General features: G+C 42.1%; 2 protein-coding genes and 1 pseudogene across 3 annotated transcripts; all 3 read right to left on the bottom strand.

Moving 5' to 3' along the window:
- Positions 1–14,013: 14,013 nt before the first annotated feature.
- Positions 14,014–27,406, bottom strand: LOC308521429 (protein LEG1 homolog; the record flags this gene model as incomplete). The annotated part of the gene is made up of 6 exons (XM_081094451.1): positions 14,014–14,114; positions 18,711–18,949; positions 20,731–20,831; positions 21,745–21,929; positions 24,863–24,949; positions 27,106–27,406. The coding sequence occupies 6 exons, from the start codon at positions 27,404–27,406 to the stop codon at positions 14,014–14,016; spliced, it is 1,014 nt and encodes a 337-aa protein (XP_080950577.1).
- Positions 23,129–23,724, bottom strand: LOC308521513 (large ribosomal subunit protein uL6-like; annotated as a pseudogene). Its single transcript has one exon. The product of its transcript is annotated as a large ribosomal subunit protein uL6-like (transcript).
- On the bottom strand, positions 24,246–24,436 carry LOC308521431 (thymosin beta-4-like; the record flags this gene model as incomplete). Its single annotated transcript, XM_081094453.1, has 1 exon — positions 24,246–24,436. The coding sequence occupies exon 1, from the start codon at positions 24,381–24,383 to the stop codon at positions 24,246–24,248; it is 138 nt and encodes a 45-aa protein (XP_080950579.1). The 5' UTR covers positions 24,384–24,436.
- Positions 27,407–27,701: the final 295 nt, after the last annotated feature.

The raw sequence follows: 27,701 nt of genomic DNA on the forward strand, positions 1-27,701 counted from the left end.
TTCCTAAAGGGCAAATGTGTATTCAAATGAATAAAAGCTGACAGGTCCAGGGTTTCGGAGAGCTTCTCCACTAGAGGGAAGTTTCCACCTGGCTCCCATGCCTTCTAAATTCATATTTCTTGTCTAGTGTTTTCATTTGTGCACAGCCCCTTCTTCAGATCTTGAACCCTAGCCGTAAATGAATGCGGCATTTGAGCATGTTCAGTCACAGCCCCTCTGCTAAATGGATGCTGGGAATTGGAAGAAGACATGAGTAGCTGCAGGCATATAGGAGAGACTTTACTGAAGACCAAGTAGTCATTACAGACACAGGAGCCATCAGACAAAGCAGTTCTTGCTAACACAGTAGCAAACACAAAGTAGCTATGCACTGGCTGGTCAGCAACACATTTTTATACCAACTCAGACAAAAGAGGCTTCTTGGCTGACAGTGACATCAGTATTTGGGTTATAGAAAGGTACGCTTGCACAGTGCGTACAGTAAAACTGCTGTGTCATCACCTTTGCTCATGAGTAGCACACATGGGCCTTCAATATTTGGCGTAGTCTGGTCGAGGTCCCCACAGGGCAATAGGGCTGGTCTCTAGCTGACTGCTATCTGGCTCTGGAATGATTTAGATCAGGTGAATTGTTGGCTTGGTGTGTGAAAGATAAGAAAGTGGATGGGGGCACAGCCTTGGATATGTTCATCTGTACATGAAAGGCAGATTTTAGGTGAGCTGTCAACTACCTCCAGCAATTAGCTAGCCTGAGAGGGGAAGTTCTCTCTTGGTCTGTAAAGCCCCCAAGAGATGTGAAACCACTATATTATACACAATGTAAATTTTAAAAAACATAATTAATGCACATTGAGCAATGGATAATGAGAGCACATGGATAAATACTTCTCACTTCCATGGTTCAAGGCTCAAAGTGCCAAGATCCTCTCATAATGTTCTAGCCACCCCTAAGCTGACTTTTTCTGAAGGTCCCTGAATAATTTGTAAAACCATTCCTTGCCCCTGCCGAGAGCAGGGTAAGTATATCTTAACATGAAGAATTAGTGAGTAATAGCGTTCACCCCATTTTAAAGTTCAAGGCTACGGAACAAGTTCATAAGATGACCAAGAATCCTGAATTCTGTTTGGGTACAGAAGGGCTCACCAGTACACTTTCCCCAATCAGAAGAGTATGACCAAATGCCACTCTTTCGGGTTCCCCAAGATCTTGAGCCCTGAGTGTGTGTATGAATGTTGATTTCTGATGAATGCCAGTCAATTTCTCGCTCATCACCAAATTTCTTTTGAAGGAGGGAATGAGGTAGAGATGAAGATATTTCAGGAGCTGCTGCTTTGTGTATTCCAAAGGAACATTTTTAAAGGATTTATTAAGGTATTACATTTTGAAATAGCTGCAAGGCTGCCAGATGATTCTGTAATACTACAGATATATTTAATGAGATATTGTCATCCACACATTTATACCAAACCCAATTTTCCAGAGCTGTCTGACTGCTCTGTATCTATGAAATGGACTCTATTTTGCTTGATAGTTCAGTTTGTTCATTGAATTCCACATAGGAGTAAAGTAGGGATGGATTGAGAAAAAAAGAGAGAGAGAACTCATGGATAGGACAGCAGTGTGGTGATTGTTGGAGGTAGAAGAGGGCATAGAGGGGATAAATGGTGATGGAAATAATCAATGGGCAGAAACTAAAACCGTTTCCCCTAAGAACAGAAACAAGACAGGGATGCCCCCTCTCACCACTCCTGTTCAACATAGTACTGGAAGTACTACCTATTGCGATTAGACAAGAAGAAGAAATAAAAGGAATCCAAATTGGAAAAGAAGAAGTAAAACTGTCCTTATTTGCAGATGACATGATACTGTACATAGAGAACCCTAAAGACTCCACCAAAATATTATTAGACTTAATAAATTAATTCAGCAATATAGCAGGATATAAAATTAATGCCAAGAAATCTATGGCATTTCTTTACACCAATACTGAACTTACAGAAAGTGAGACTAAAAAAGCAATCCCATTTACCATCACCCCCCAAAAATTAAGATACCTATGAATAAACTTAACTAAGGAGGTAAAAGACTTATATGCGAAAAACTATAGGACACTGAAAAAAGAGATAGAGTAAGACATAAATAGATGGAAGAACATACCGTGTTCATGGATTGGTAGAATCAACATCATCAAAATGTCCATACTACCCAATAGTATTGCAATCTATAGATTCAATGCAATCCCCATTAAATTACCAATGGCATATTTCACAGATCTAGAACAAACATTCCAAAAATTCATCTGGAATAAAAAAAGACCTCGAATAGCTGCAGCAATCCTGAGAAAGAAGAACAAAGTAGGTGGGATCTCAATACCAGATATCAAGCTATATTACAAAGCCACTGTTCTTAAAACAGCTTGGTACTGACACAAGAATGGACATATAGATCAATGGAATAGAATAGAGACCCCAGAAATTGACCCAAACCACTATGCCCAATTAATATTTGACAAAGGAGGCAAGAGCATACAATGGAGTCAAGACAGTCTTTCAATAAATGGTGTTGGGAAAATTGGACAGATAGATGCAAAAAGATGAAATTAGACCACCAACTCACACCATACACAAAAATAAACTCAAAATGGATAAAAGACTTAAATGTAAGACCGGAAACCATAAAAATACTAGAGGAATCCACAGGCAGAGAAATCACAAACATATGCTGAAGGAATTTCTTCTCTGATACTGCTCCTAAGGCAATGGAAACTAAAGAGAAAATAAACAAATGGGACTACATCAAAATAAAAAGCTTTTGCACAGCAAAGGAAACTATCAACAAAATAACAAGAAGACCCACTGCATGGGAGAACATATTTGCCAATGATATCACCGATAAGGGTTTAATCTCGTGCAACTTAACAATAGGAAGATAAACAATCCAATCAAAAAATGGGCAATGGACCTAGATAGACACTTTTTGAAAGAGGACTTACAGAAGGCCGAAAGACATATGAAAACATGCTCAAAGTCACTAATTATACGAGAGATGCAAATCAAAATGACAACATGGTATCATCTCACACCCGCCAGAATGGCTATCATCAACAAATCAACAAACAACAAGTGTTGGAGCTGATGTGGAGAAAAAGGAACCCTTCTGCACTGCTGGTGAGAATGCAGACTGGTGCAGCCACTGTGGAGAACAGTATGGAGTTTCCTCAAAAAACTAAAAATGGAACTCCCATTCGACCCAGTGATCCCACTTCTAGGAATATATCCCAAGAAGCCAGAAACACCAATCAGAAAGAATATATGCACCCCTATGTTGATAGCAGCTCAATTCACCATAGCTAAGATTTGGAAACAGCCTAGGTGCCCATCAACAGATGAGTGGATTAAGAAACTGTGGTACATCTACACAATGGAATACTGCTGTAAAAAAGAAGGAACTCTTGCCTTTTGCAACAGCATGGATGGAACTGGAGAGCATTATGCTGAGTGAAGTAAGCCAGTGAGAGAAAGATAAATACCACATGATCTCACTTCACTATGCAAAAAAAAAAAAAAAAAAACACCTGTTCTCATACTGGCATTTAATACAGAAATTGTTAATTAAAGTAATTTTAAAAAGTAGGTGACACCTGGGAAGGATTAGATATGTTCACACATCATGGAGTATTGTTACTCAGGGAAAGAGAAATCTATGTACAAGTTACCTACTGTCTTATGATTTATGATTTTTCCCTTGCTAATAATATCAAGATTTGAAAAATCTCATCAAATAACTGGAGATTTCTGAATATTAGTCAGATTCTAGGTCTCTGGAGCATAACATGATGAATTCTCCAAAGATGTGTAAAAGATCTTGGTATATGCCTAGTGCTTCAGGGACAAGTTTATTGATCACATGCATCATGAAATTTTACTTCTGCAGTAGAAATGCAAGTTTATACTAAAATTCACAAAATGATGTTGAACAAAAGATTCAAAGTCAACTGGCCAATTTTTTATATAAGGCTTTCAGGTTTCCTTACGTTAAAAGTCATGCTGTGCTGTCCCAGTGTGGCTCAGTAGTTGAGCATCAACCTATGAACCAGGAGGTCAAGGTTCAATTCCCAGTCAGGCCACATGCCCAGGTTGTGGGCTCCATCTTCAGCAGGGGGGGGGGGGGGGGGGGCATGCAAGAGGCAGCCAATCAATGTTTCCTTCTCATCATTGATGTTTCTGTCTCCCTCTCCCTTCCTCTCTGCAATCAATTTTTTAAAAATTTATGCTGTGCTATGTACAATCCTGCTGTTGTAAATCACAGCTTTATAAAAGGAAACGGCATGCCTGCATTGTGTCCTAATGGTTGGTGGAACCGGGGTGGAGATGTGGATTCAGAGCCAGTTCTGCGTCCTATGGCTCCCTCTCCAGCCCAGCAGCTGCAGCACAGGCCTCGGGGATAAGCGCTCACACCCTCAGGAAAGGGCTCTAGTGTTTACTTAACTTCCACCTCATTTGTAGTAGCAACTGTTTGTTCCCCAGAAAAAAGGCTCACATACTAGTCTCACATGCAAACCTCAAAATCTAGCTCAATTCATACTTTTTCTGAGAGCAAATGACTATTTTCTGGAGGTGAATTTATTCCACATTTTTAAAATTTCAGCTTTTGTTAATGTCAGTTTCTTGAACATCCATTGGAATGAACCTTCAAATGTATGCAATTCTCTTACCGGGTCCATGAACTATGTAAATAGGAGGTTATAAATGTATTGCCAATTTATGATGCTGTTTAAAGATCGTTATGGAAAAATAAAATGTCCTTAGATTTTACAGTGAAATATGTACAATGATGAAATTCTCTAGATCACCACTAGATGGTATATAAAACCTATTAAATATAGTACATTACCCTGTCATTGCTGCTCTGTTTCAGGTTTTTCCCAAATGGCATCTTAATGATTGCAAGTCTAATTATAACTAATTAATATTAATATTACAATTAATACTTATTTAATGACTTCCATAGACACTGATCCAATAATACTATACTAGCTGAGTGACCTTAGAGAAGTCACTCATTCTCCCTGTACCTCAGCTTCCTTACCTGTGAAATGGAAATAGTAAGTACCTACCTAGTTCATAAGAGTTGTAACAATTCAGTGAGTAAATGGGTGTATGCATTTAGAGAAGTCTTTGACACTTTATAGGTTGACTATTATTATTTGCCAGACACTAACTCTACATGACACCTATATATAGAATCTATATATGCATGTATGTCTTCTAAATTTTAACTTTCCCAAGTTCAGAACTGAGACTTGAACTAAGATCTCTACTAGTCCATACTATGATACCATATGGCCTCTCAGTGTGCTGTACTGGGGTTCTTTACACATTCAATCTCTATTAACCACTCAGTCTTTAACATTTCTTGAGTGCCTACATGTACCAGAAATTATGGGAGATTCTGAGCATGTTTCCAGCCTCTATGGAGACAGGCAGATTCTGCCAGCAAGAAAAAGGGGTGAAACTGAATAACTGTTAGGCAGGCAACTATCAATGCTGCACATTCCTCCAAGAATTGTTTTGTTTTGTTTTAATATGGGTGCTGCCTTAAATTAAAAAAAAAAAATGAATTACTAATATGGAATGCCCCAAATTCAAGCATATAGAAGACCAATGTTAGAGAAATAGTAAGGCCTTTTTCCCCTTGAAATCTTTCCTGACAGAGTGTTTTCACATGGCTCATTTGCTGGCCCCTCTGAGTCAACATCCTCTTTCTTGGAACTGACCTTTTCTCCTCTGGTCACATGGTTTGAATGGGAGCTCTTATGTTATTTCAGACCTAATCCCCAAAGCCCCACTCTTCCTGTGATGTTGATGAGTCCAGGATTCAATCATGTCATCGTGACTTCCTACTGGGTCAATCATGTCATGGTAACCTCTTGGCTTTGGCTGAATACACCAAGGGTGAGCCTCCGGCCTGAACAGACTGACTCTGAATCCTTCTCTGGGGTTGTTGTTTTATTTCCCAACTAGAATCCGCAAAGGCCAGCCAGTGCCTCCCTGGTAGTGGGAGCAGCAAGGTGTGGGTTGCAGCTGCTGGGCAAGTAGCATGGGAACCTGGCCTCCTCAGGTAGGAGAAATGAAGCTGAAAAGCGGAGGAGCAGAGATAAAGGGCTGAGACAGAGAGGCCTGACTGTGGTCCTGGTCCCGGTTCCTGCTGTTCCTGGAGCCTGTGACAGTCCTGCCCTCCCAGAGGTTGACTAGTCACACTTCTTTAATCACACTTGACAACAAGGCATCCTCCAGTAAATACTCCTTTTTGCCCCAGATAGTTTGATTTGAGTTCTCATCACTTTGACCGAAGGAACTCTTACTAATCCAGTTGGTCATTCATCCCATCCACTCCAAAGTGTAACCCAGCACTTTAAGTCCATACCCATAATCTGTCCAGGTCGAATTCTCACAGTAGGTGGGTATAACACCAAAAGAGAAAAAAATGCAAGGAGCCCAAAAGATAAATATGGAGTTAATATGTAAAAAGCTGATGGTTCGTTAGGACTAAGAAGTATCTTGAAGGAACACACCTTCTCAGAAATGCCACATGCTCTGTAAATGGATGTTACCTCTGAAAGCTGTCACTTCAGTCCTACTCCAAGTTTAGAGGGCTCAGCGCTCCCAGACTTTCTGCTACTGGGGGATTTCAATAGTTTTGCAGTGTAGGTGAGTGGTATGACTCTACTTCATTAATTTATAAAGGTCTTGATTACAATCTCTACAAGCTAATTGAATAAGCATTTGTTTTTTTCCAGTTATTTATACCCTCAGAAATACCAGACTAAAGCAAATTCAGGATACCTGTTTCTAGGGCAAATACCTAAAGAAATTAATCCCTTCAGAATATTTTTGTGTGTGTGTGGCTCTCACTCTAGATCTCATTCTCACTCCCCTTCTTGTCTCAGTGGAAAAAATGTAAGGTCCTGAGATTCCATTATGCCAATGTGACATTTATGAAGCAGAGCCCTGAATTGCAGATATAGCGAGGGGGATAGGGCCAGCTAAAACCTGACAACTCACTAGTTTTGTGACTACTTTAGACACAGAATGGACATACCCTAAATTAATTTGGAGCAGCACACAAGTACTTCTCTGCTATTTAGTGTAGAGTTCAGATTATGGCTTTCTTACACATTTCCATTTTTTGCTCATTTTGTTCAAATTATGGCTTTTTTACACACTTAAACATTTTCCATTTCTCAAAAGGTCACAGTATTCAGAGTGTCTATGAAATGCCACTTCTTTTACTGTGCTTAATACAGCCAATTCACTTTTGTGAATCTAATCTAATAAAAGAGAAACATGCAAATTGACTGCACCTCTGCTATGCTGCAAGCCATGTCCACCAGCCAATCAGAGTGACTATATGCAAATAAACCCAACTAAGATGACGGCCAGCAGCCACGGAGCTGGAGCAAGCAGGAGGCTTGGTTGCCCCAGCGATGGAGGAAGCCAAGCTTCCCGCCTGCCCTGGCCGACTGTGGCCTCCGCTGAAGGCAACAAAGTTTCAATTATGGAAGATAAATAAATCCCAGATACCTGCTTCCAGCCTGCCTCCCCTGGAAGCTTGGATGGCTGGGGGCCGTGGCCAGCCTGAAAACAGCCATCAGCCCCTCACCCAAGATGGCCACACCCTCATGGGGTGAGGGTCCCTGTTGGGGGGCTTGACCAGCCTGCAAACAGCCATCAGCCCCTCACCCAAGATGGCCACACCCTCATGGGGTGAGGGTCCCTGTTGGGGGGCTTGGCCAGCCTGCAAACAGCCATCAGCCCCTCACCCAGGCTGGCCAGGCACCCTAGAAAGACCCCCCTCCCTGAAGGGGGTGTGGCCAGCCTGAAAATGGCCCTCAGGCCCTCACCCAGGCTGGCCAGGCACCCCAACAGGGACCCCCACCCTGAAGAGGGTGTGGCCAGTCTAAAAATGGCCCTCAGCCCTTCACCCAGGCTGGCCAGGCACCCCAGTGGGACCCCCACCCTGATCCAGGACATCTTTCAGGGCAAACCAGCCGGCCCCCAACCATGCACCAGGCCTCTATCCTATATAATAAAAGGGTAATATGCAAATTGACCCTAACAGCAGAACAACTGGGAATGACTGGTCACTATGACACACACTGACCACCAGGGGGCAGACGCTCAATGCAGGAGCTGCCCCCTGGTGGTCAGTGCACTCTCACAGGGGAAGCTCTGCTCAGCCACAAGTCAGGCTGCCAGCTGCCAGTACAGCGGTGGTAGTGGGAGCCCCTCCTGCCTCCTCAGCAGTGCTAAAGATGTCTGACTGCAGCTTAGGCCTGCTCCCCACTGGCAAGTGGATATCCCCCGAGAGCTCCTGGGCTGCCAGAGGGATGTCTGACTGCCAGCTTAGGCCCAATTCCTCAAGAAGTGGGCCTAAGCCAGCAGGTGGTCATCCTCTAAGGAGTCCCAGACTGAGAGAGGGCACAGGCCAGGCTGAGGGACCCGCCCCCCCAGTGCACAAATTTTTGTGCACCGGGCCTCTAGTTTTAAATAAAATAAAAAATATATACTATTTGCTCTTTGTCAATAATATATGTTAGGAATCTTTTCTTCTATGTAAGTTGCATTTTAACTTCATTTTGCTGGTTTTGTCATGCAAACATTTTCAATTGTTAGGTTGACAAATCATTTCTTTTTTATTGCATTCAGACAATAAAGTTAAAAAGCCTATGCCTCCACCAAAGTTTAATAGGTTTTTCACCCAATTTTTCCTCTTGCGTATCTATGGCTTCATTTCTTTATATCTAGACTAGAGGCCCAATGCACGAAATTCATGCAAGGGGCTCGGCCCTCACAGCCCCAGCTTCATCCCGATGGTTGTCCAGAAGGTCGTCCAGTCTAATTAGAATTTATGCATTTATTATTATAGACTAGAGGCCCAATGCACAAAGATTCATGCAAGAATGGGCCTTCCTTCCTCTGGCTGCTGGCACTGCCTTTGCTCCTGCTGGAGCCACCTTGCTGCCTTCCCATGCTGCCCAGAGGCCCAGAGCAGCTGGGGTGCTGTGGAATGCCTGACCATTTTTTTTAGCCTTGTTTTATGATCTGTGTATCATTTCACATTGTGATTCTTCTAAGTGCACAGATTAAATTGACTTTTTCCCCTCCTGCGAATCTAGTCTTGTGTCGATTTTATTATTTAACTAGAGGCCCGGTGCACGAAATTTGTGCACTGTGGGGTGGGGTTCCCTCAGCCCAGCCTCACCCTCTCACAGTCCATGAGCCCTCAGTGGATGTCCTACTGACGGCCACAGTATGGCAGCAGAGGCTCGGAGCAGGTGTCCCGTGTGTGTGTGTGTGTGTGTGTGTGTGTGTGTGTGTCCCCACTGGGGGTCTGCCCCCAGCCACATTGGAGGTTCAGAGCAGGCACTCTGTGTGTGTGTGTGTGTGTGTGTGTGTGTGTGTGTGTGTGTGTCTGCTGGGAGCCTGCCTCCAGCCACACCATGGAGGCTTGGAGCAGGAGCCCCTCTGTGTTGATCTCTCAGGCTCCTGGCCACCACTGCATGTTGTACTCTCCCTTGAGCTATGGCCAGGATGGGGGTGCTGCTTGCAAGCTGGGCTTTCCCGCTCCCAGGTTTCCATGGCAACTGGGGAGAAGGCCCAGCTGGGGGCTGCCCGCTGGCCGGGCTTGCTTTCCTGTTCCTGGATCCTCATGGTGACCAGGGAGAAGGCACGGCTGGGGGCTGCCCGCTGGCCGGGCTTGCTTTCCTGTTCCTGGATCCTCATGGTGACCAGGGAGAAGGCGCGGCTGGGGGCTGCCCGCTGGCCGGGCTTGCTTTCCTGTTCCTGGATCCTCATGGTGACCAGGGAGAAGGCACGGCTGGGGGCTGCCCGCTGGCCGGGCTTGCTTTCCTGTTCCTGGATCCTCATGGTGACCAGGGAGAAGGCACGGCTGGGGGCTGCCCGCTGGCCGGGCTTGCTTTCCTGTTCCCGGATCCTCATGGTGAGTAGGGAGAAGGCACGGCTGGGGGCTGCCCTACAGGCCACACTTTTCTACTTACCGATGGCTGGATCACCACAGCGACCCAGGGCCCAGCGGCACTTTCCTTCTCTCCAATAGTCATAGGGTCCCAGCTGGGGGTGGGGCTTAGCAGTGCGGGGCTTAGGCAGCACGGAGGTCCTGGCTGGGGGCTCAGGTGGCACACAGGGGTCCCAGCTGGGGGCAGGGCTTATGCGCCGCTGCCCAGGGCTGCACATGGGGCCCGGATGGCAGCTCGTGCTGTCCCGCCCTGCCTGTAGTATAGGATAGAGGCCTAGTGCACGGGTGGGGGCCGGCTGGTTTGCCCTGAAAGTGTCCCGGATCAGGGTGGGGGTCCCGCTTGGGTGCCTGGCCAGCCTGGATGACGGGATGATGGCTGTTTGCAGCTGGTCACACCCCCTTCAGGGTAGGGGTCCCTACTGGGGTGCCTGGCCAGTCCCTACTGGGTGAGGGCCTGAGAGCCGTTTTCAGGCTGGAGGGCAACTTAAGCTCCCAGCCTCTACTTTTTTTCTTTATTCTGGGATTTATTTACCTTCTACAGCTGTCACTGGAGCTGAGAGCCGGCTCCAGCTCTGAGGGTTGAAAGCAGGTTCTGAGTCTGTTTGGCTTCTATAATTGAAACTCTGTTGCCATCACAGCAGCTCTAAGCTCTGAGGCCAAAGCTGGCTGAAAGCAGGTCTCTGGAGCTTGTTTAGATTCTATAATTGCAACATAGTTGCTTAGAGTGCAGCTCAGAGGCTGGCAGCGGCAGGCCGGTAACATTGGCTTCCTCCGTCACTGGAGCAAGCAAGCCTCCTGTTCGCTTCAGCTGCGTGGATGGCAGCCGCCATCTTGGTTGGAAGTTAATTTGCATATCCTGCTGATTAGCCAATGGGAAGGGTGTTGGGGTTATAGTCAATTTGCATTTTTCCCTTTTATTAGATAGGATTACCAGTCCAGCAGTAAGAACTAAGATGGGGGGGGGGTGGATTTTCCCCTTCCCGATATCAGAATGGGATCAAAATCTGTATTACGGGGGCACTGCTATTTGTTGAATTTTCTCTTTTTTCTGAGAGCGGTTTTGCCAATTTAGCATCATCTGTCTTCAAGTAGTTTAAGAATTTGGTTTTGTATAGACATGTTATGTATGTGTAATTATTTCACATCTTTTGGGGAGGCTGTTTACCCCACTGCCCCTGTTATATACAGCTAACAGAAAATCTTTCATGTGTTTTTGGATTAATTAAAAACGTGTTCATGGTCTTGGCTCATCAAAGATGTTTTTACTGCCCCAGCAATACAACATGTGTTATCTATCTCTCAGCACAATTATTGTAACAACTGCTGAATTTTGAAAATGCATCCTATTCATTGGGAAGAGTCTCAGCCACTTGATAAGTATGTTTTTATTTTACTAAGTATTTTACTAAGCCACTTGATAAGTATGCTTTTATTTTATTTAAATGATAATCTTCATTTTAACAATAACTGAGGCATAGAGGGGACTACAAAAATTGCCCAAGTTCACATGGGAAAGCCATAGAGCTGGGATTCAAACTATGCCTTTCGTATTCCAGTGATCATATTATTCAAATCAATTTATCTAATTTTTAACAGTTAGTGGGTAGAATTAGTCTGATAAAGCCCTGGGAAATCCTCATACGAAAGCTTCATGTCAGCTTTGGATGTCACCACTTCCTGCCAGTGCACTCTCTCCTTGAACATTCATTATTACATGTGGACCATGGAGAGGAAACTTAGTATACAATTGCTATTAACTTATGATCAGTAAAAACGCACACGCAGAAATGACAACTTAGGTATTCTACTGGCCAGTTCAGTTTTATGTGTTTTAAAATTTTAACAGATAGGATTTTTTAAATGTTCTGGATTTTGGTTATAAATCAGCAAGATATTAACCTAAATTTCATAAAATTAGGTTACATCCTATCTAATAAAAGAGATACATGGTAATTAGCGTACGACCGCTACCCTTCCCATTGACTAATCAGGGCAATATGCAAATTAACTGCCAGTCAAGATGGCGGCCGGCAGCCAGGCAGCTTAAAGTGAACATGAGGCTTGCTTGCTTCAGTGACGGAGGACTCCAACGTTCCCCACCTGCCGCTGCAGGCCTCTGAGCTGCAACTCTAAGCAACTATGTTACAAATATAGAAGCTAAACAAAACCCCAGAAACCTGCTTTAGTCCGTCGGGCTTCAGCCAGCAGGATCACAACATTGTTTCAAATACAGAAGGTAAACAAAGGCCAGAAACCTGCTTTTAGCAGCGGAGGTCTAAGAACTGGAGCCAAGCCTCAAAGCTAAAGCTGGCCCAGAATAAAAAAAAAAAAAAAAGGAGCAGTTGGGAGCTTCAGTCACCCGCCAGCCTGAAAACAGCCCTCAGCCCCTCAGCCAGACTGGCCAGGCACCCCAGTGGGGACCCCCACCCTGAAGGGTGTGTGACCAGCTGCAAACAGCCATGATTCCCTCACCCAGGCTGGCCAGGCACCCCAGTGGGGACCCCCACTCTGATCCAGGACAGCCTTCAGGGCAAACCAGCCAGCCCCCACCCGTGCACCAGGCCTCTATCCTATATAGTAAAAGGGTAATATGCCTCCCAGCACTGGGATCAGTGGAGCTGAGAGGCCTCCCGGCACCGGGATCAGTGTGACACTGGGCAGTGCCCAAACCCCGTGATGGCCCTGCGGCTCTGTGTGTGACAGGGGACGGGGCCAAAACCTCCCTATCCGCCCTGCTCTGTTCGTGACAGGGGAAGGCGCCCCAACCCCCTGATCAGCCCTGCTCTGTGCCTGATAGGGGGAGCTCCCTAACCCCCTGATCGCCCTGCGGCTCTGTGTGTGACAGGATGCGGCGTCCCAACCCCCCCCCACGGGCCCTGCTCTGTGTGTGATGGGGTAGAGCCATAACCTCCCCATCAGCCCTGCCCTGAGTGTGAGAGTGGTGGTGCCCCAACCCCCTGATCTGCCCTGCTCTGTGTGTGACAGGGGGCGGTGCCCCAACTCCCCTATCAGCCCTACTCTGTGAGTGACAGGGGAAAGCTCCTCAACCCCCTGATGGGCCCTGCTCTGCGCGTGACAGGGGGTGGCGCCACAACCTCCCCATCGACCCTGCCTTGAGTGTGACAGGGGGCGGTGCCCCAACTCCCCAATCGGCCCTACCCTGACCATGACTGAGGGTGGCATTGCAACCTCCCTATCTGCCCTGCTCTGTGCATGACAGGAGCAGCACCCCAACTCCCCAATCGGCCCTGCTCTGATCCCGACCAGGGGCTGCACCTAGGGATTGGGCCTGCCCTTTGCCACCCGGGTGGAGGCCTAAGCCAGCAGGTCATTATCTCCCGAGGGGTCCCAGACTGTGAGAGGGCACAGGCCGGGCTGAGGGCCCCACCTCCCCCCCGAGTGCACAAATTTTTGTGCACCGGGCCTCTGGTATGTTAATAACAAAAGAGCCATGTGAGTTGAATGTCTGTTTATTAATTTCTCAGTGATCTATAATAGTTTAATACAATCCTCTTTAAAGGCTAAACATATATTGATGAATTAAAAATTAAGAATTATTAATTAAACAAAATAATCATAACATTAATTTGAATTTAAAATCAGGTATGCATATATTAGCATAACCGATGGACACAGACACTGGGGCAGTGGGGGCTTGCCTGGGGTGGGAATGGCTTGGGAGGGTGGTCAATTGGGGTAAAAGAAGACATATGTAAAACTTTAGACGATAAAAAAAAAATAATAATAATAACTCCCACCAGAAACCGTAGGAGCCTCACAAAGCCTCCTTCTTTTTATATACTAACTCTAAAAAAAATAAAATTAGGTATGCATGGACAAAATTCTAACAAATCAGCATAAATAAAAAACAACAGAATCAAGAAAACTATCCTGGTTATGATCGTGTTAAATTTTGAAATTTCTATTGCCCAAAAAATTAGAAACTTTTATTGTTGATTCATTATTTTCAGAATTTTAGATTAAAGATTGAAGAACTATTTCTGAAAGCTCTAGAACTAGTTTTCTTGCACGTTCTGTCTTCATTAAAATTTTCCATACAGTCAAAGAGAATGACCCTGGCAAAGATATAAAATTTTTACATGTAAGTTTAAGCCCAATTATTGAAATGTTTATTTTAAATAAAATTATATGTGTTTTACACACAAATATTATATGTTCATTACATGATAATTGTACACATATGTTTTTAAAATTAACTGACCAGCTCTTCATGTAAAAATCAATAAGAAAAATTAAGCAACTCCATAGAAAACTGGATAAAGTGCATAAACACATTCAAAGACTATAAATTCATATAATAGTTAAGCAACATTTTCTACATAATAAACTAACACAAATTATAGAAATTGTTATTTGGTAGTGGGTTGGAGAAAAACAAGAACCTTAATTCATAGTTTTATGACAAAAATGTAAAGTCCTGAAAACTTTTTTGAGTACCAGTTGGCAATATATGGCCCATTGATTTTAATTCATTTCCTTTCTAAAAATGTATTGGTAAGATAATAAATTGTGCCCCAAAAGTATGTATAAAATGCCTTTGTTGTTATATTGCCAATAGCTTATAACATAAAATAATCTCTACAAGTATAATTTATTAAATAAAACACTACATATCCTCTAAAGAAAATAGTTTGATTAACACCTTTTGATACAGGAAAAGCTCCAAGAAAAATTTTCAGTTGAAAAAGTATAATGCAGAGCAGTGAGTGTGATTTCATTTGTACAAACTGCACAGGTTTTATTTATTCATTTATTTGCACTGTTTGATGTATTAAAAAATCCTAGAAATTTGCACCAAAAACTATTTTAAAAAATAGGTGAAAGACTAAGAGATGTGATTGAGGAGAGAAGATGAAGATTTTTATTTTCATTTCATGTGTTTATACACTTAGACTTTTAAACATTGAATATACATATACTTAGATGTACTTTTAAAAATAAGTAAAAGGTATAGCAATTAAAATGTGTTTTAAGAAAATAGTAAAATAGATTTTTTAAAATGATGATTGAAACTAAAACATATTTCAGGTTAGATCAGTTAATGTTCAAAAGGCGGCAGTTTGAAAGTATCTTCCTAGACTCTGGGGAAAGGAGGGTAATGCTTAATGTCCATTTAATTTTCATAAACATCCTTTACTCTTCTCCATGTAGTTGTAGCATATTACTTGATTGGTGTGTGAGAGCATTTGGTTTCATGTTTCTCAGTTGGCTAATCTATTAATGTCCTAAGACCTGAGAAAGCACCATTTCTCTTCTTTGTATCTAGACTAGTGAAGAAGTTAAGCTAGTTTGAAATTTTTAGATTTGGTAACACTGAGTTATCAAGTCTTGCCTTGATACATCCAACAAGAGCAAAGTGTTAATACCACATTCCAAACTATCCTGGAGCATGGATTTCTGAATACAGGGTGATTTGTTAAGGGGAAAAAGCACAGGCTTTAAAATAACACTGCCAGGACGCAAACTTACTGTGTCATTCACCATCTGGGGAATTACTTAAACTTATGAAGCACCTGTTTTTTTTATCAGAGAAATATGGCACCATCACTGGAGCAAAAAACTCCAATTACGTAAAGCCCCTAAAATATTTGGGTATATTTGTTACTCTGAGTAATGCAAATAAGATTTCAAATCATATATTTAACGTATTTGTGTTTACTATGTTTTTATATCGTTCAGATTTTTTATTTTGTTTTGTTTGTTTTAAAAATATCAATTTTTTTGCCGTAACCGGTTTGGCTCAGTGGATAGAGCATCAGCCTGCGGACTGAAAGGTCCCAGGTTCGATTCCGGTCAAGGGCATGTACCTTGGTTGCGGGCATATCCCCAGTGGGCGGTGTGCAGGAGGCAGCTGATCAGTGTTTCTGTCTCATTGATGTTTCTAACTCTCTATCTCGCTCCCTTCCTCTCTGTAAAAAATCAATAAAATATATTTTAAAAAATAAAATAAAATAAAAATATCGATTTTTTTTAATTGTTTTAAGCTTGGTTCACTGCTTAAGAGCATATCTGGAAACTTGGAATACTATGGTTATTCAAACAAACAATTATCAATTCACTCTACTCAGAAATCCTACAGTTGAGGAAATGGAGGAGAGTGCTTCATCTATGATTAGTAAGACTGGATGGTGGGAGCTTACATAAGTCCATTAATCATAGCAGGATTTATTTTGATGTCCTTTATTTCATTCTAAATTGAAGAGCCATGTACAAGGAAAGAAAGACAGAATATGGGTTATAGATTTAAAAACATGGGCTTGAGATAGTCTGGTGGCTTCATGGTCAATAAGGACAGATCATGAGTGGAAGGATCAAAATGTGTAACATGAAGCCCTTGTTGGTTTGGCTCAGTGGATAGAGCTTCAGTCTGTGGACTGAAGGGTCCTGAGTTCGATTCTGGTCAAGGGCATATGCCCAGGTTTCAGGCTCAATCCCTAGTGAGAGGTGTGCAGGAGGCAACCGATCGATGATTCTGTCTCATCATTCATGTTTCTATCTCTTTCTCCCTCTCCCTTAATCTCTGAAATAAAAATATATATATTTTTAAATGTGTAACATGGATACCTATAGGAAAGCATGACTTTCTTTGAAAGTATCCTATCTAATAAAAGAGAAAGATGGTAATTAGCGTACGTGTGCAACCCTTCCCATTGGCTAATCAGGGCGATATGCAAATTAACTGCCAGCCAAGATGGCGGCCGGCAGCCAGGCAGCTTGAAGCTAACATGAGGCTTCCTTGCTTCAGTGACGGAGGACTCCAACATTCCCCGCCTGCCTTGCCGGCCTCTCAGCTTGCAGTTTGAAACATTGTTATAAATATAGAAGCTAAACAAAACCCCAGAAACCTGCTTTCAGCCAGCCGGGATCTCAGAGCTGGAGTTGATACAATGTTTCGATTATAGAACCCAAACAAACCAGATACCTGCTTTCAGCAGCAGCAGAGGCCTCAGAGCTGGAGCCAGAACTAAAACTGGCCCAGAATAAAAAAAAGAAAAGAAAAACAAAAGAAGCGGTTAGGAGCTTCAGTCACCTGCCAGCCTGAATACAGCCCTCAGCCCCTCACCCAGACTGGCCAGGCACCCCAGTGGAGACCCCCACCCTAAAGGGTGTGTGGCCAGCTGCAAACAGCCATAATCCCCTTACCCAGGCTGGCCAGGCACCCCAGTGGGGATGCCCACCCTGATCCAGGACACCCTTCAGGGCAAACCAGCCGGCCCCCACCCATGCACCAGGCCTCTATCCTATATAGTAAAAGGGTAATATGCTTCCCAACACCGGGATCAGCGGAGACGCGAGGCATTTCCAGCAACGGGACCAGCAGAGCCAAGAGGCCTCCCGGCCCCAGCACTGGGATCAGCGTGACAGGGGGCAGCGCCCAAACCCCCTGATCAGCCCTGCTCTGTGCCTGGTAGGGGGAGCTCCCCAACTCCCTGATTGCCCTGCGGCTCTGTGTGTGACAGGGTGCATCGCCCCAAACCCCTGATCGGCCCTGCTCTGTGCATGACAGGGTACGGAGCCCCAGCCCCTCTGATGGGCCCTGCTCTGTGCATGACAGGTGTTGGCACCCCAATCTCCCCATCGACCCTGCCTTGAGTATGACAGAGGGCGGTGCCCCAACCCCCCAATCGGCCCTACCCTGAGCGTGACTGAGGGTGGCATTGCAACCTCCCAATCAACCCTGCTCTGTGCATGACAGGGGGCAGTGCCCCAACTCTCCAATCAGCCCTGCTCTGAACCCAACCAGGGGCTGCACGTAGGGATTGGGCCTGCCTTCTGCCACCTGGTCGTTATCTCTGGAGGGGTCCCAGACTGCGAGAGGGCACAGGCCGGGCTGAGGGACCCCTCTTCCCCCCGAGTGCACAAATTTTTGTGCACCGGGCCTCTAGTCTATATGTATAAAATCCTAATATGCAAATTGTCTCCTCAAGAGTTCAGCCAGGAGACAGGGAGTTCAATCACTCGCTATGATATGCGCTGGCCACCAGGGGTGGCGCAGAGTGAAGGAAAGTCCCAGCCAGCAGCCAGAGGCCCTGATCAGCCCTGATTGCTGGCCAGGTCTAGGGACCCTACCTGTGCACTAATTTCATGCACTGGGCCTCTAGTGTGATATAATCATTATTTGTTTCTTTACAACTCAATGTTATGTTGATTTTGTTTAAGGTATTTTTTAAAATATATTTTTATTTTTATTAATTTTTTAAAATATATTTTATTGATTTTTTACAGAGAGGAAGGGAGCGAGATAGAGAGTTAGAAACATCAATGAGACAGAAACACTGATCAGCTGCCTCCTGCACACCGCCCACTGGGGATATGCCCGCAACCAAGGTACATGCCCTTGACCGGAATCGAACCTGAGACCTTTCAGTCTGCAGGTCGATGCTCTGTCCATTGAGCCAAACCAGTTAGGGCTTTTTTTATTGATTTCAGAGAAGAAAGGAGAGGGAGAGCGAGATAGAAACATCAATAATGAGAGAGAATCATTGATCAACTGCCTCCTGCACGTCCCCTACCGGGAATCAAGGCCACAACCTGGGCATATGCCCTTGACCGAAATTGAACCCAGGACCCTTCAGTCCACAGGCCTACACTCTATCCACTGAGCTAAACCAGCTAGGGCTTGTTTAAGGTATTTTTAATAAGGCCCTTACCTGTAGCGTTATCAACTTCATGAAGAATATTTAAACCAAGCAGGACTATGTTCTGAAGTTTAGTAAAGTCACTGATGTAGGGGGCTCTGTCTCCACTGACAAGCATTCGTGGTGGCAGACACTTCTGGAATTCATTTGTTCTAATCAAGGTTGTCGGAAACTTGGCTGTAGCTATATATCCCACATCCACATACCAACTTTTTCCAAAATCTGCTTCTGGTTTAGAATAGTCTTGCAACCTAAAAGACAAGTGGTCACATGTATAATTATAATTAGTCCACTAAGAATTTCAGACTCAGTGTTTTCTAGAAAAAAATTCATCTTTTGTCAACAAACGAAGAATGTAGATCTTAATTTCAGAATGTGATGGCCTGAGTTCCTACCTTTGTGGGTGTTTTTTGTTGTTGTTTTTATTGTACTTTTTTTTTGTAACCCTCACCCAAGGATATTTTTTTCCATTGCTTTTTAGAGAGTGGAAGGGATGGGGAGAAACAGAGAGAAACATCGATGTGAGAGAGACACATTGATTGATTACCTCCCACATGCGGATCGAGCTTAAAACCGGGTTACATGCCCTTGACTGGAATCAAACCCAGGACCTTTCAGTCCATGAGACTACCCTCTATCTGCTGAGTCAAATCAGCTAGGGCCTGAGTACTTACCTTTGAAAATACAAATATAGGTAGTTAAAATTTTAAATTTGTAAAGGGGCATCCAATTAGGTTTTTATATTTTATTTTGAGTTTTATCACTTTTTTTAAAAAATATATTTTATTGATTTTTTACAGAGAGGAAGGGAGAGAGCTAGAGAGTCGGAAACATCGATGAGAGAGAAACATCGATCAGCTGCCTCCTGCACATCTCCTACTGGGGATATGCCCGCAACCCAGGTACATGCCCTTGACCGGAATCGAACCTGGGACCTTTCAGTCCGCAGGCCAACGCTCTATCCACTGAGCCAAACCGGTTTCAGCAAGTTTTATCACTTTTAAAAAGATACTTTATCTTTGCATATTATATAATAACTAAATATTAGACAATTACTAAGTAATACTCTTTAGAAATGGGCAGATAAAAATCAAAGATTCAAAGGCAGTGTTTTTGCTAGATTCATGCATCCTTTGTCACTATTGATTTCTGGAAGTTAGGAGACCCCCAAAATACTGAGCATCCCAGGGAAATATGTGTGTGCTTTTCTTGTCCAATTTTCTAAATACATGGGTTTTTCCTACAGGATGCAGTCTTCTGGGAAACCAAACTCGCATATATTTGGGGGACAATTATCACAGTGGTGAGGTTAAGGGTGTAGAAATTATTTTATAACTCTATAATTCATGGTTCCTGTTCTCAACAGCCATCTAAGCATGCTGAACAACTTGCAATTTTTTAACAGACTCATTCTTCTTGAAATGCTGTCTGCTCCCTGCTGTGCTACATTTTCTTTCAAGTGTGCTAACCCTGATACTGGTTTTTCACCCAAGTATGCCCCTATCTATATATATAAAAGCCTAATATGCAAATTGTCCCCTCAGGAGTTCAATGGGGAGACTGGGAGTTCGATCGCTTGCTATGATATGCGCTGACCACCAGGGGCAGCGTGGAATGAAGGAAGGCCCCGGCCAGCAGCCTGAAGGTCCTGATCAGCCCTGATTGCTGGCCAGGTCTAGGGACCCTACCCATATACAAATTTCATGCACCGGGCCTCTAGTCATATTATATGCCTGCAATCAAAATAATGAATAAAATGTCTTTTTCTTAAATAGAGAGAAATTGGTTGTAAGTTCTATGTGTTGGTTTTTTGGTATGAGATATTTCTTCTCAAATTTGTGCCCTTTCTTCATAAAACACTTTTTGAGCCTGACCATACTAAAATATAAACACCTCATCATTCAATACCCCGATTATTAGATATGTTATTTAATAGGAAGATTGACAGTTATGTTAGAAGAATATAAAAACATAAATAAACCCCCAAATTATTTTCCATATTAAATAAAAATTATTTGGGATCCAATCTTACCTATCTTCAAATAGTTTGTAAGCATCTTCCAAGGCTGATACATGTGCAGCCCATAAGTACTTCAATAAGTCCTCAAAGCTACTAGAAGGTAACTGCAAATGCTATAGTAAAGAGGAGAAATTAATTCATATTTGAGAAAAATATAACAATTTATTTTCCTACAATTTCATCTTGTTCAAATTTACAATTTAACAATAGTCTACATCAAAGGAGAATTTTGTTTCTAAGAACTAGTTTGTGTAAGCCATCAGTGACTAACACTCTGGAAAGACTACAATAATTACCTATTATTTGTAGTAATATTGAATGCATTTATAAGAAATGAAGTACAAATATTTTCCCAGCAATCAATACTTTATTTTTATCATTTTTTCTCTGCTACCATACTTGAAATTATAACAAAAGTTTAAGCTTAAGAAAAGGAAAATATTATTATAATATTTAATTTAAACTTATCTAAAATAACGAACTAAAACTGTAGAGCTAAGAAATCTATGTTTTCAGCACTGATCTTGGTCCATGTCTATGCTTCACCAATGTATTTTATATTGCTCATTGAATATTTTATTTTAATTGCCCCATAATTGTTAGTTCTACCTACATGTGGTCATTTATTAATGCAGTTTAAATAAGTTGACTGCTCTAAAAACAACTCTATAATCATATTTCTCTCAAGAGTTACCCCATGTTTGATTTAAAGGTTCAATTAACCAGAATAATTTCATTCAGTGTTATATGCTGGGTGCTCTCACATTTACATATAATTTTTTTAGGGTGAGATGAGTGGATAGATTTCATGGTAATGCTTTATTGAGTCCGAGGATGTTAATGGCATGCAATGTCCTGCTGCAGTGTAATAATATTAATATAACTTGCACAAAAATTTACATTGTAATACTGAGGAAAATATTGTGTAATGCACACAAAAACTTAAACCAAAGCATTTTCCAAAAAAAAAAAAATACCTTATTTTACCACCTCTTAGGAGAATAAATTACAAATATAAAATGGAACCTGGTAGAAGACATTCCACTTTCTCATTGTCTTAGGGAAGGATGACTGACAAGTAGAAACATTAAGACAAAACTTTGTTTGATCCTTCGGTGGTGGCAAAAGTATGACTTGGTCTGATGATATCCCCATTATGTCAGAGCCAACCGCAGCAAGGAAGGGCAATGCGGAGAGAAAGTAATTCATGTCTGTAACAGCAAAATACCTATTATCACCACAAGCACTAACAAGTGTGATCAAGGATATTTTTAAGTAAATCTGTAAACCATTAAGCAAAAACTCACAGACCCAGCAATATATTAAAACAGTGAAAAAAAATTGAAATTCTCAGTAGGAATTATATATCTAACTTTAATATGCTTCTGTTAATATCTCTACAATCATAAATATGTTAAAGTAGTTGACTATAATGTTTTAAAACAAAACATCTTTTTAATGGATTCGGTAATATTTTCTTTTCAAAGCAGTAAGGATATAAGGAAGATAGGCATCTACTTGTGCACAGAATAATACAACACTTTTAACTGAGGTTTTGCCATGAAATGTGACTTTTTTCTAAAATATTTTAATGTGGTTATAGTGTTGATATTTTGTTTAAGCAAGTTCAATGAGCAACCATGACATTACAAAGTCCTTACATTACATTAGGTCTTTAAAGTAAAAATGTTGGACCTAAACGGTTTGGCTCAGTAGATAGAGCGTCGGCCTGCGGACTGAAGGGTCCCAGGTTTGATTCCGGTCAAGGGCATGTACCTTGGTTGCGGGCACATACCCAGTAGGGAGTGTGCAGGAGGCAGCTGATCGATGTTTCTAACTCTCTATCCCTCTCCCTTTCTCTCTGTAAAAAATCAATAAAATATATATTTTTTAAAAATGTTGGATTAAGTGTTGACAATAGATCTTTGGATAATTAAGTTAATAATGAATTAAGTTGCTTTTCTCTCTGCACATTACCTACTTTAGCAGATTTATCTACCACAAATCATTTTATCAAGCAGGAATCTAAGGTTTTAGTCAGCTACTGAATACAAAAATAATCAGAAGGCATTTTCTAATTCTTCAGTTTTATTCTGTGTTTTGCAATTAGTTTACACACAATTAGTTTGCACACAATTTCTTAAAGATATTTCTCAATAATTAGAAACAAGATCTCACTAAAGTTCACTTTTCTGGAGTGACACACATCATATAAACCTTTACACATTTTTTCAAAAATGACATGGATTGGTTCTTCTCAAAGACCCACATAGAGTCAAGGCCACAGGTCTAGAATCAAGTCCCTGCCCCACCTTGCCTCCCTGTCCTCTCACCCTCCTACCCCCTCATCCACGCCAACCAATACATGGCTTTTATTGCATCTTTAAAATATCACACTAAGCCTGAGGAATCATTCGAATCTTGCTATTGCTGTAGCTGGAATACTACGATCTTGCTCATCAGCCTGCTGGACTGGTCCTTTTTCAGAAACACAGACACTATCCAACATGTTTCTGATAGCCTTGTTTTTAACTGCTGTGGCTTGCTGAATCAAAGCAGCTGAATTTGATTAAAGTTCAATGTTGTTTCCTTGAAGGATTAACTCATCTTTCTGGGCTTGAGATACTGAACAAGACACGCCTGGCCTCATCTGAACCCTGCAAATGTCCTTTTCACCCAAGAAATTTCTGGTTTCAACAAGGGAACTATTACGAATTAACGGTGTTCATGGGGGAAGTGAGCATACACAGACCTCGCCTTGTAACGGAAGCCCAGCGACACACCCTTGATCATGTTCTGTACATGGCCGCAGCCCGCCGCTTTCTATTTCCACACCTTTGTCAACCCGGAGCTGCTTCTCTTTCTTTCCAAGGAGACTGAGTTCTATCTACAGTGATGTGATTGAAGTGCCTCTGAGGCCTTTATAAAAATAACTGTGCTTTCTTTCAGAGTGATGTCGACAGTTTTTGGAATACCGACAGTCTGATTACTGACAATGGTCTTCATCCTCTCAGTTGATGTGGCAAACGAGCTAGATCAAGATTTTTTTGTTTTGTTTTGTTTTTTTTCCAGATTTACATAGTTGTTTGAAGTATCAGCCAGCTATAGTGGGTGTGGGACTGCATTCACAAATGGATATGTATGATGAAAAATGTTCTGCATCACCAGTGGGAATCAGTATAGGCTTTACAGCCAACTATATTATAATATCTAAATTTGATTAAACTGCATTTTACAGCCCGGAGGACCCCTTGGACCAGCTTGGTTTTAACTCTAGATTTCACCCTCGTCCCACCCAGCTCCTTCCTTCACCAACATGCAAGTTGTCCCCCTTTCCCGTCAGCCAGCCAGGCAGATGGGAGCGGCAGGTGCGGCCTTCGTTGTCAGTAGTTCTGATGTGAAAAGGGGCAGCACAGTCACTTAAACTGATCCAACCTCTTTGCATCTTACAAAGTTGAACGGCTGAAAGAAGAAAAATAAGAAGGCAATGCTGGTGGCATGTACAGTGTATACTGGCGGCGCGTGCCTCAGGACGATTCGCCTGCTTGCTTCTCCTGTTCAATCGTTCCTTTTGAAGGCAGTGGATTTTTCTCTTGCTTTTCTGTCTGCTTCAGTTTCGACTTATGGAATTTCTCAATCTCAGCCATGTCGGGTTTGTCAGACATGGTTGCAGAGGAAGCCGAGCGAGGTGCGCGAACGAGAGAAGTCGATTTGCTCAGGGACGGCCGCCGAGTCAATGAATCTCTATTTACGGATTTTAAGGCTACACACTTGCTCTGAGCAAAATAAGAAAGGGGATCATTTTCTTGTCCTCTCATTTCCCTGTCACTAGCAGGACCTCCCACCTAACTGCCAGTTCTGGTCTGTCAGGCCATCGTCCTTTGAAGTTCCTTGTTTCAGTCCTTCTGTGAAAAGCAGAATATGTCCTAAGGAATCATAACTTGTGGCTGTTACATCCTAGAATGTGGCATACAAGCCACAGGATACATGATGAAGTAGATTTATTTTAACAAAAAAATAGTAATGTTTTTGTTTTGTCTCTGTCCCTAGAATGTTACGTTGAATACGGGGTTGTTGTTTTTGTGGGGAGTTTTTCGGGGAGGGGTGGGGACTATTATCTATTTTGCTATTTAAATGAACTTACCAGCCCACCAACTGTCCTCAGAGATGCACAAACGATCTCCAGAATCATAGCCGCAGTCTGTCCTCTGGCTGGGATCCGCTAATCTGCCTAGCAGAGAGGAGATACACAAATTATTTATTAGGCACATTTTGAAACTGTCACTGAATTAGGTGCGTTTTTTTGTTGTTGTTGTTGTTTTTTTGGTAAAGATACACATTTACCTTTTTAATTAATTATTTTTGTTTTTCAATTACAGTTGATAGTAGTATATTAGCTTCCGGTGTATAATATAGTGGTTATACATTTATATAACTTAAGAAGTGATCCCCCCTGTAAGTCTAGTATCCAGCTGACACTGTACATAGTTATTACAACATTACTGACTACATGTTCCCTATGCTGTACTTTACTTCCCAGTGACTATCTTATAACTGCCCATTTGTACTTCTTTTTTTGTTGGTAATCCTCACCCAAGGATATTTTTCCATCAATATTTTTTTTAGAGTAAAAGGAAGGTGGGGAGAGAGAGAGAGATCGATGTGAGAGAGACACATCGATAGGTTGCCTCCTGCACATGCCCCAACCTGGGCCAGAGATTGAACCTGCAACCCAGGTACATGCCTCTGACCATCAACCTAACCTGAGACCCTTTGATGTTTGGGCTAATATTCTAACCACTGAGCACCACCTGCCAGGGCCAATTTGTATTTCTTAATCCCTTCACTCCCTATACCAACCCCCCAAACACCCTCCCAACTGGCAGCCATCTGACTGTTTAAACATGTATCTTCTGATGACTAGTATTCCTCTTCCTATCACTCTTTATCCTTCATTTCTCTTCTCTGAACTGATTTTTTTTATTACTACAATTTTGTACTTTTGAATTACCTGTCTTGAATATTATTTACTTTTGTAATTATTCTCTCTTCTAGTTCCTTCTCTTCTTCCCTTCAAAATGAGGGCGATAATAGGCACACAGATTAAAAGAGACCTACAGGCAAACCAAATCCCTGCTGTCATTTATTCAGTTCATCTTTGCTAAATAACTTCCCACTTATGCCTTAGTTATAAAATGGGAATAATAACATTACTAATTATTACTAATGACTCCACTCTCTTTCCAGTTTTGCACTTTTAGCTTTTATACAGAAGTTATTATGTATTTGTTCTCTGTTTAATTTTCGCTATATTTCCTGTTCCAATGGTGTTGTAATGTCTTTGCTGGCATGGAAGGTGTCTCAGATATTATCTCCACACACACACTCCACTTCGCTCTTAGAAAATGCGGGGCACATATAAGCTTGTCACTAGGTGAGTTTAGTCAGGCTTGGTCCTAATGTGTGAATGTGATGCAAGAGCAAGAAAGGCATTAATATACCAGCCCATGCAGCCTCCTACTACCACGGCTTACAGTCCCCTGAGACTGGCATGCCTCCCATAGTGAACTCTGTGTTCATGATTTCTCCTGGACCATGGTCTTTTTGATGCTAAGGGAAAGCCAGATAAATAGAAGTAGATTTGAGTCTCAAGATATACCTTGACTAAGATGGGTGGCTTGCCAACCTCAGTAGCTCCTGCATGTGACCCGCATGCCACAGATAAACTATTATCTCCCTATATTTTTTTCCCATAAGAACTGAACTAATTTCCTTACTGGTAGTGTTATCAGTATGGAGTGGGCAAGAGGCACCACTGTTTTTCATGAGCTCTTCTGTCAGCCAAAACAAAAATATTCTTTAATTTATGAATCTTTCACACAAACATATCTTCTAACTGAATACTGAATGTACTTTATTTTCAAGTGGAATAAATAATTTGCAGAAAAACATCTCTTATGCACAAGGTGCCACTATTTGCCATCATCCCCAAAGGTAACATAATTAGAACTCTAAGGAATTCAAATTAATTTGATACCACCTTTGTTTTTAAAGCTCATCTCACTGTTTAGAATGGAGTCTGGCACCTAGTAGAAGTTCAATAAATACTTTCAGAATGCTCAATAGATTAGAAATGAAGTCTTTTTGTGTTTGGCAACTACACTCTATGCCTATTGCAGTTTCTACTAAAAATGGGCAACACATGGAAGAAGGACTTATGGAGGAGGAGGAGAAGGGGGAAAAATAGTGGCTATGTGGGGGAAGGAGGGAAAATAAAATAATCCATTCGAAAAACATCATATGACATAAATAGAGTCTCATTTCCCAATTACTATGTGGTTATATTGGTAGATCATTAGATTGAAAACAAGAGTCATTCATTCTTACCTGTAGTATATTGCCAGCCATGCTGTAGAGGCAGTCCCCATAATATATTTTGTTCATTTTCTGGTGCAAATTTTTCAAAATAACTGGCTGTCTGGCTCAGTAGAATTTTATACATCCCCAATCTCTCAGGATATACCCAGGGATTAATAACGTACTTTCCATTTTTCACCCTGTAGTCACTGAACTGACCAGGACTCTCCTTCCATAAGGGAGGATACAGATCTGAGAGATTGGATGCTTCTGCTAATGAAACAGCAAAGCAGCCAATTAGTAAGCAGGCCCAAAGAGAAGGGAAAGCCATTATGCCAAAGCTGGGGGTTGAGACTGTGGCAGGCCTTTTATTGGCAAATGGAGGAAGAAGTCATGGTATTCATTGGCTTACATGCTAATATAGAAACACTGTTCTTTTCATTGTGGACAATACAGTATAAATAAGAGTGCCTTTCCAATGAAAATAGGATACCTCACTTGTTAAATAATGCTAATAATGTAGTTTGTGGTTTACATAACATTGTTTTAAAGCTTTTGAAAATTTTAATCTTGATTGAGTAAATATTTTAAACACTTTTAGAAAACGGCTATCATATTTTTATTTT

This window comes from Myotis nattereri (genome assembly GCF_964212035.1).
Source record: "Myotis nattereri genome assembly, chromosome: 6".
In the NCBI taxonomy this organism is placed as follows: domain Eukaryota; kingdom Metazoa; phylum Chordata; class Mammalia; order Chiroptera; family Vespertilionidae; genus Myotis; species Myotis nattereri.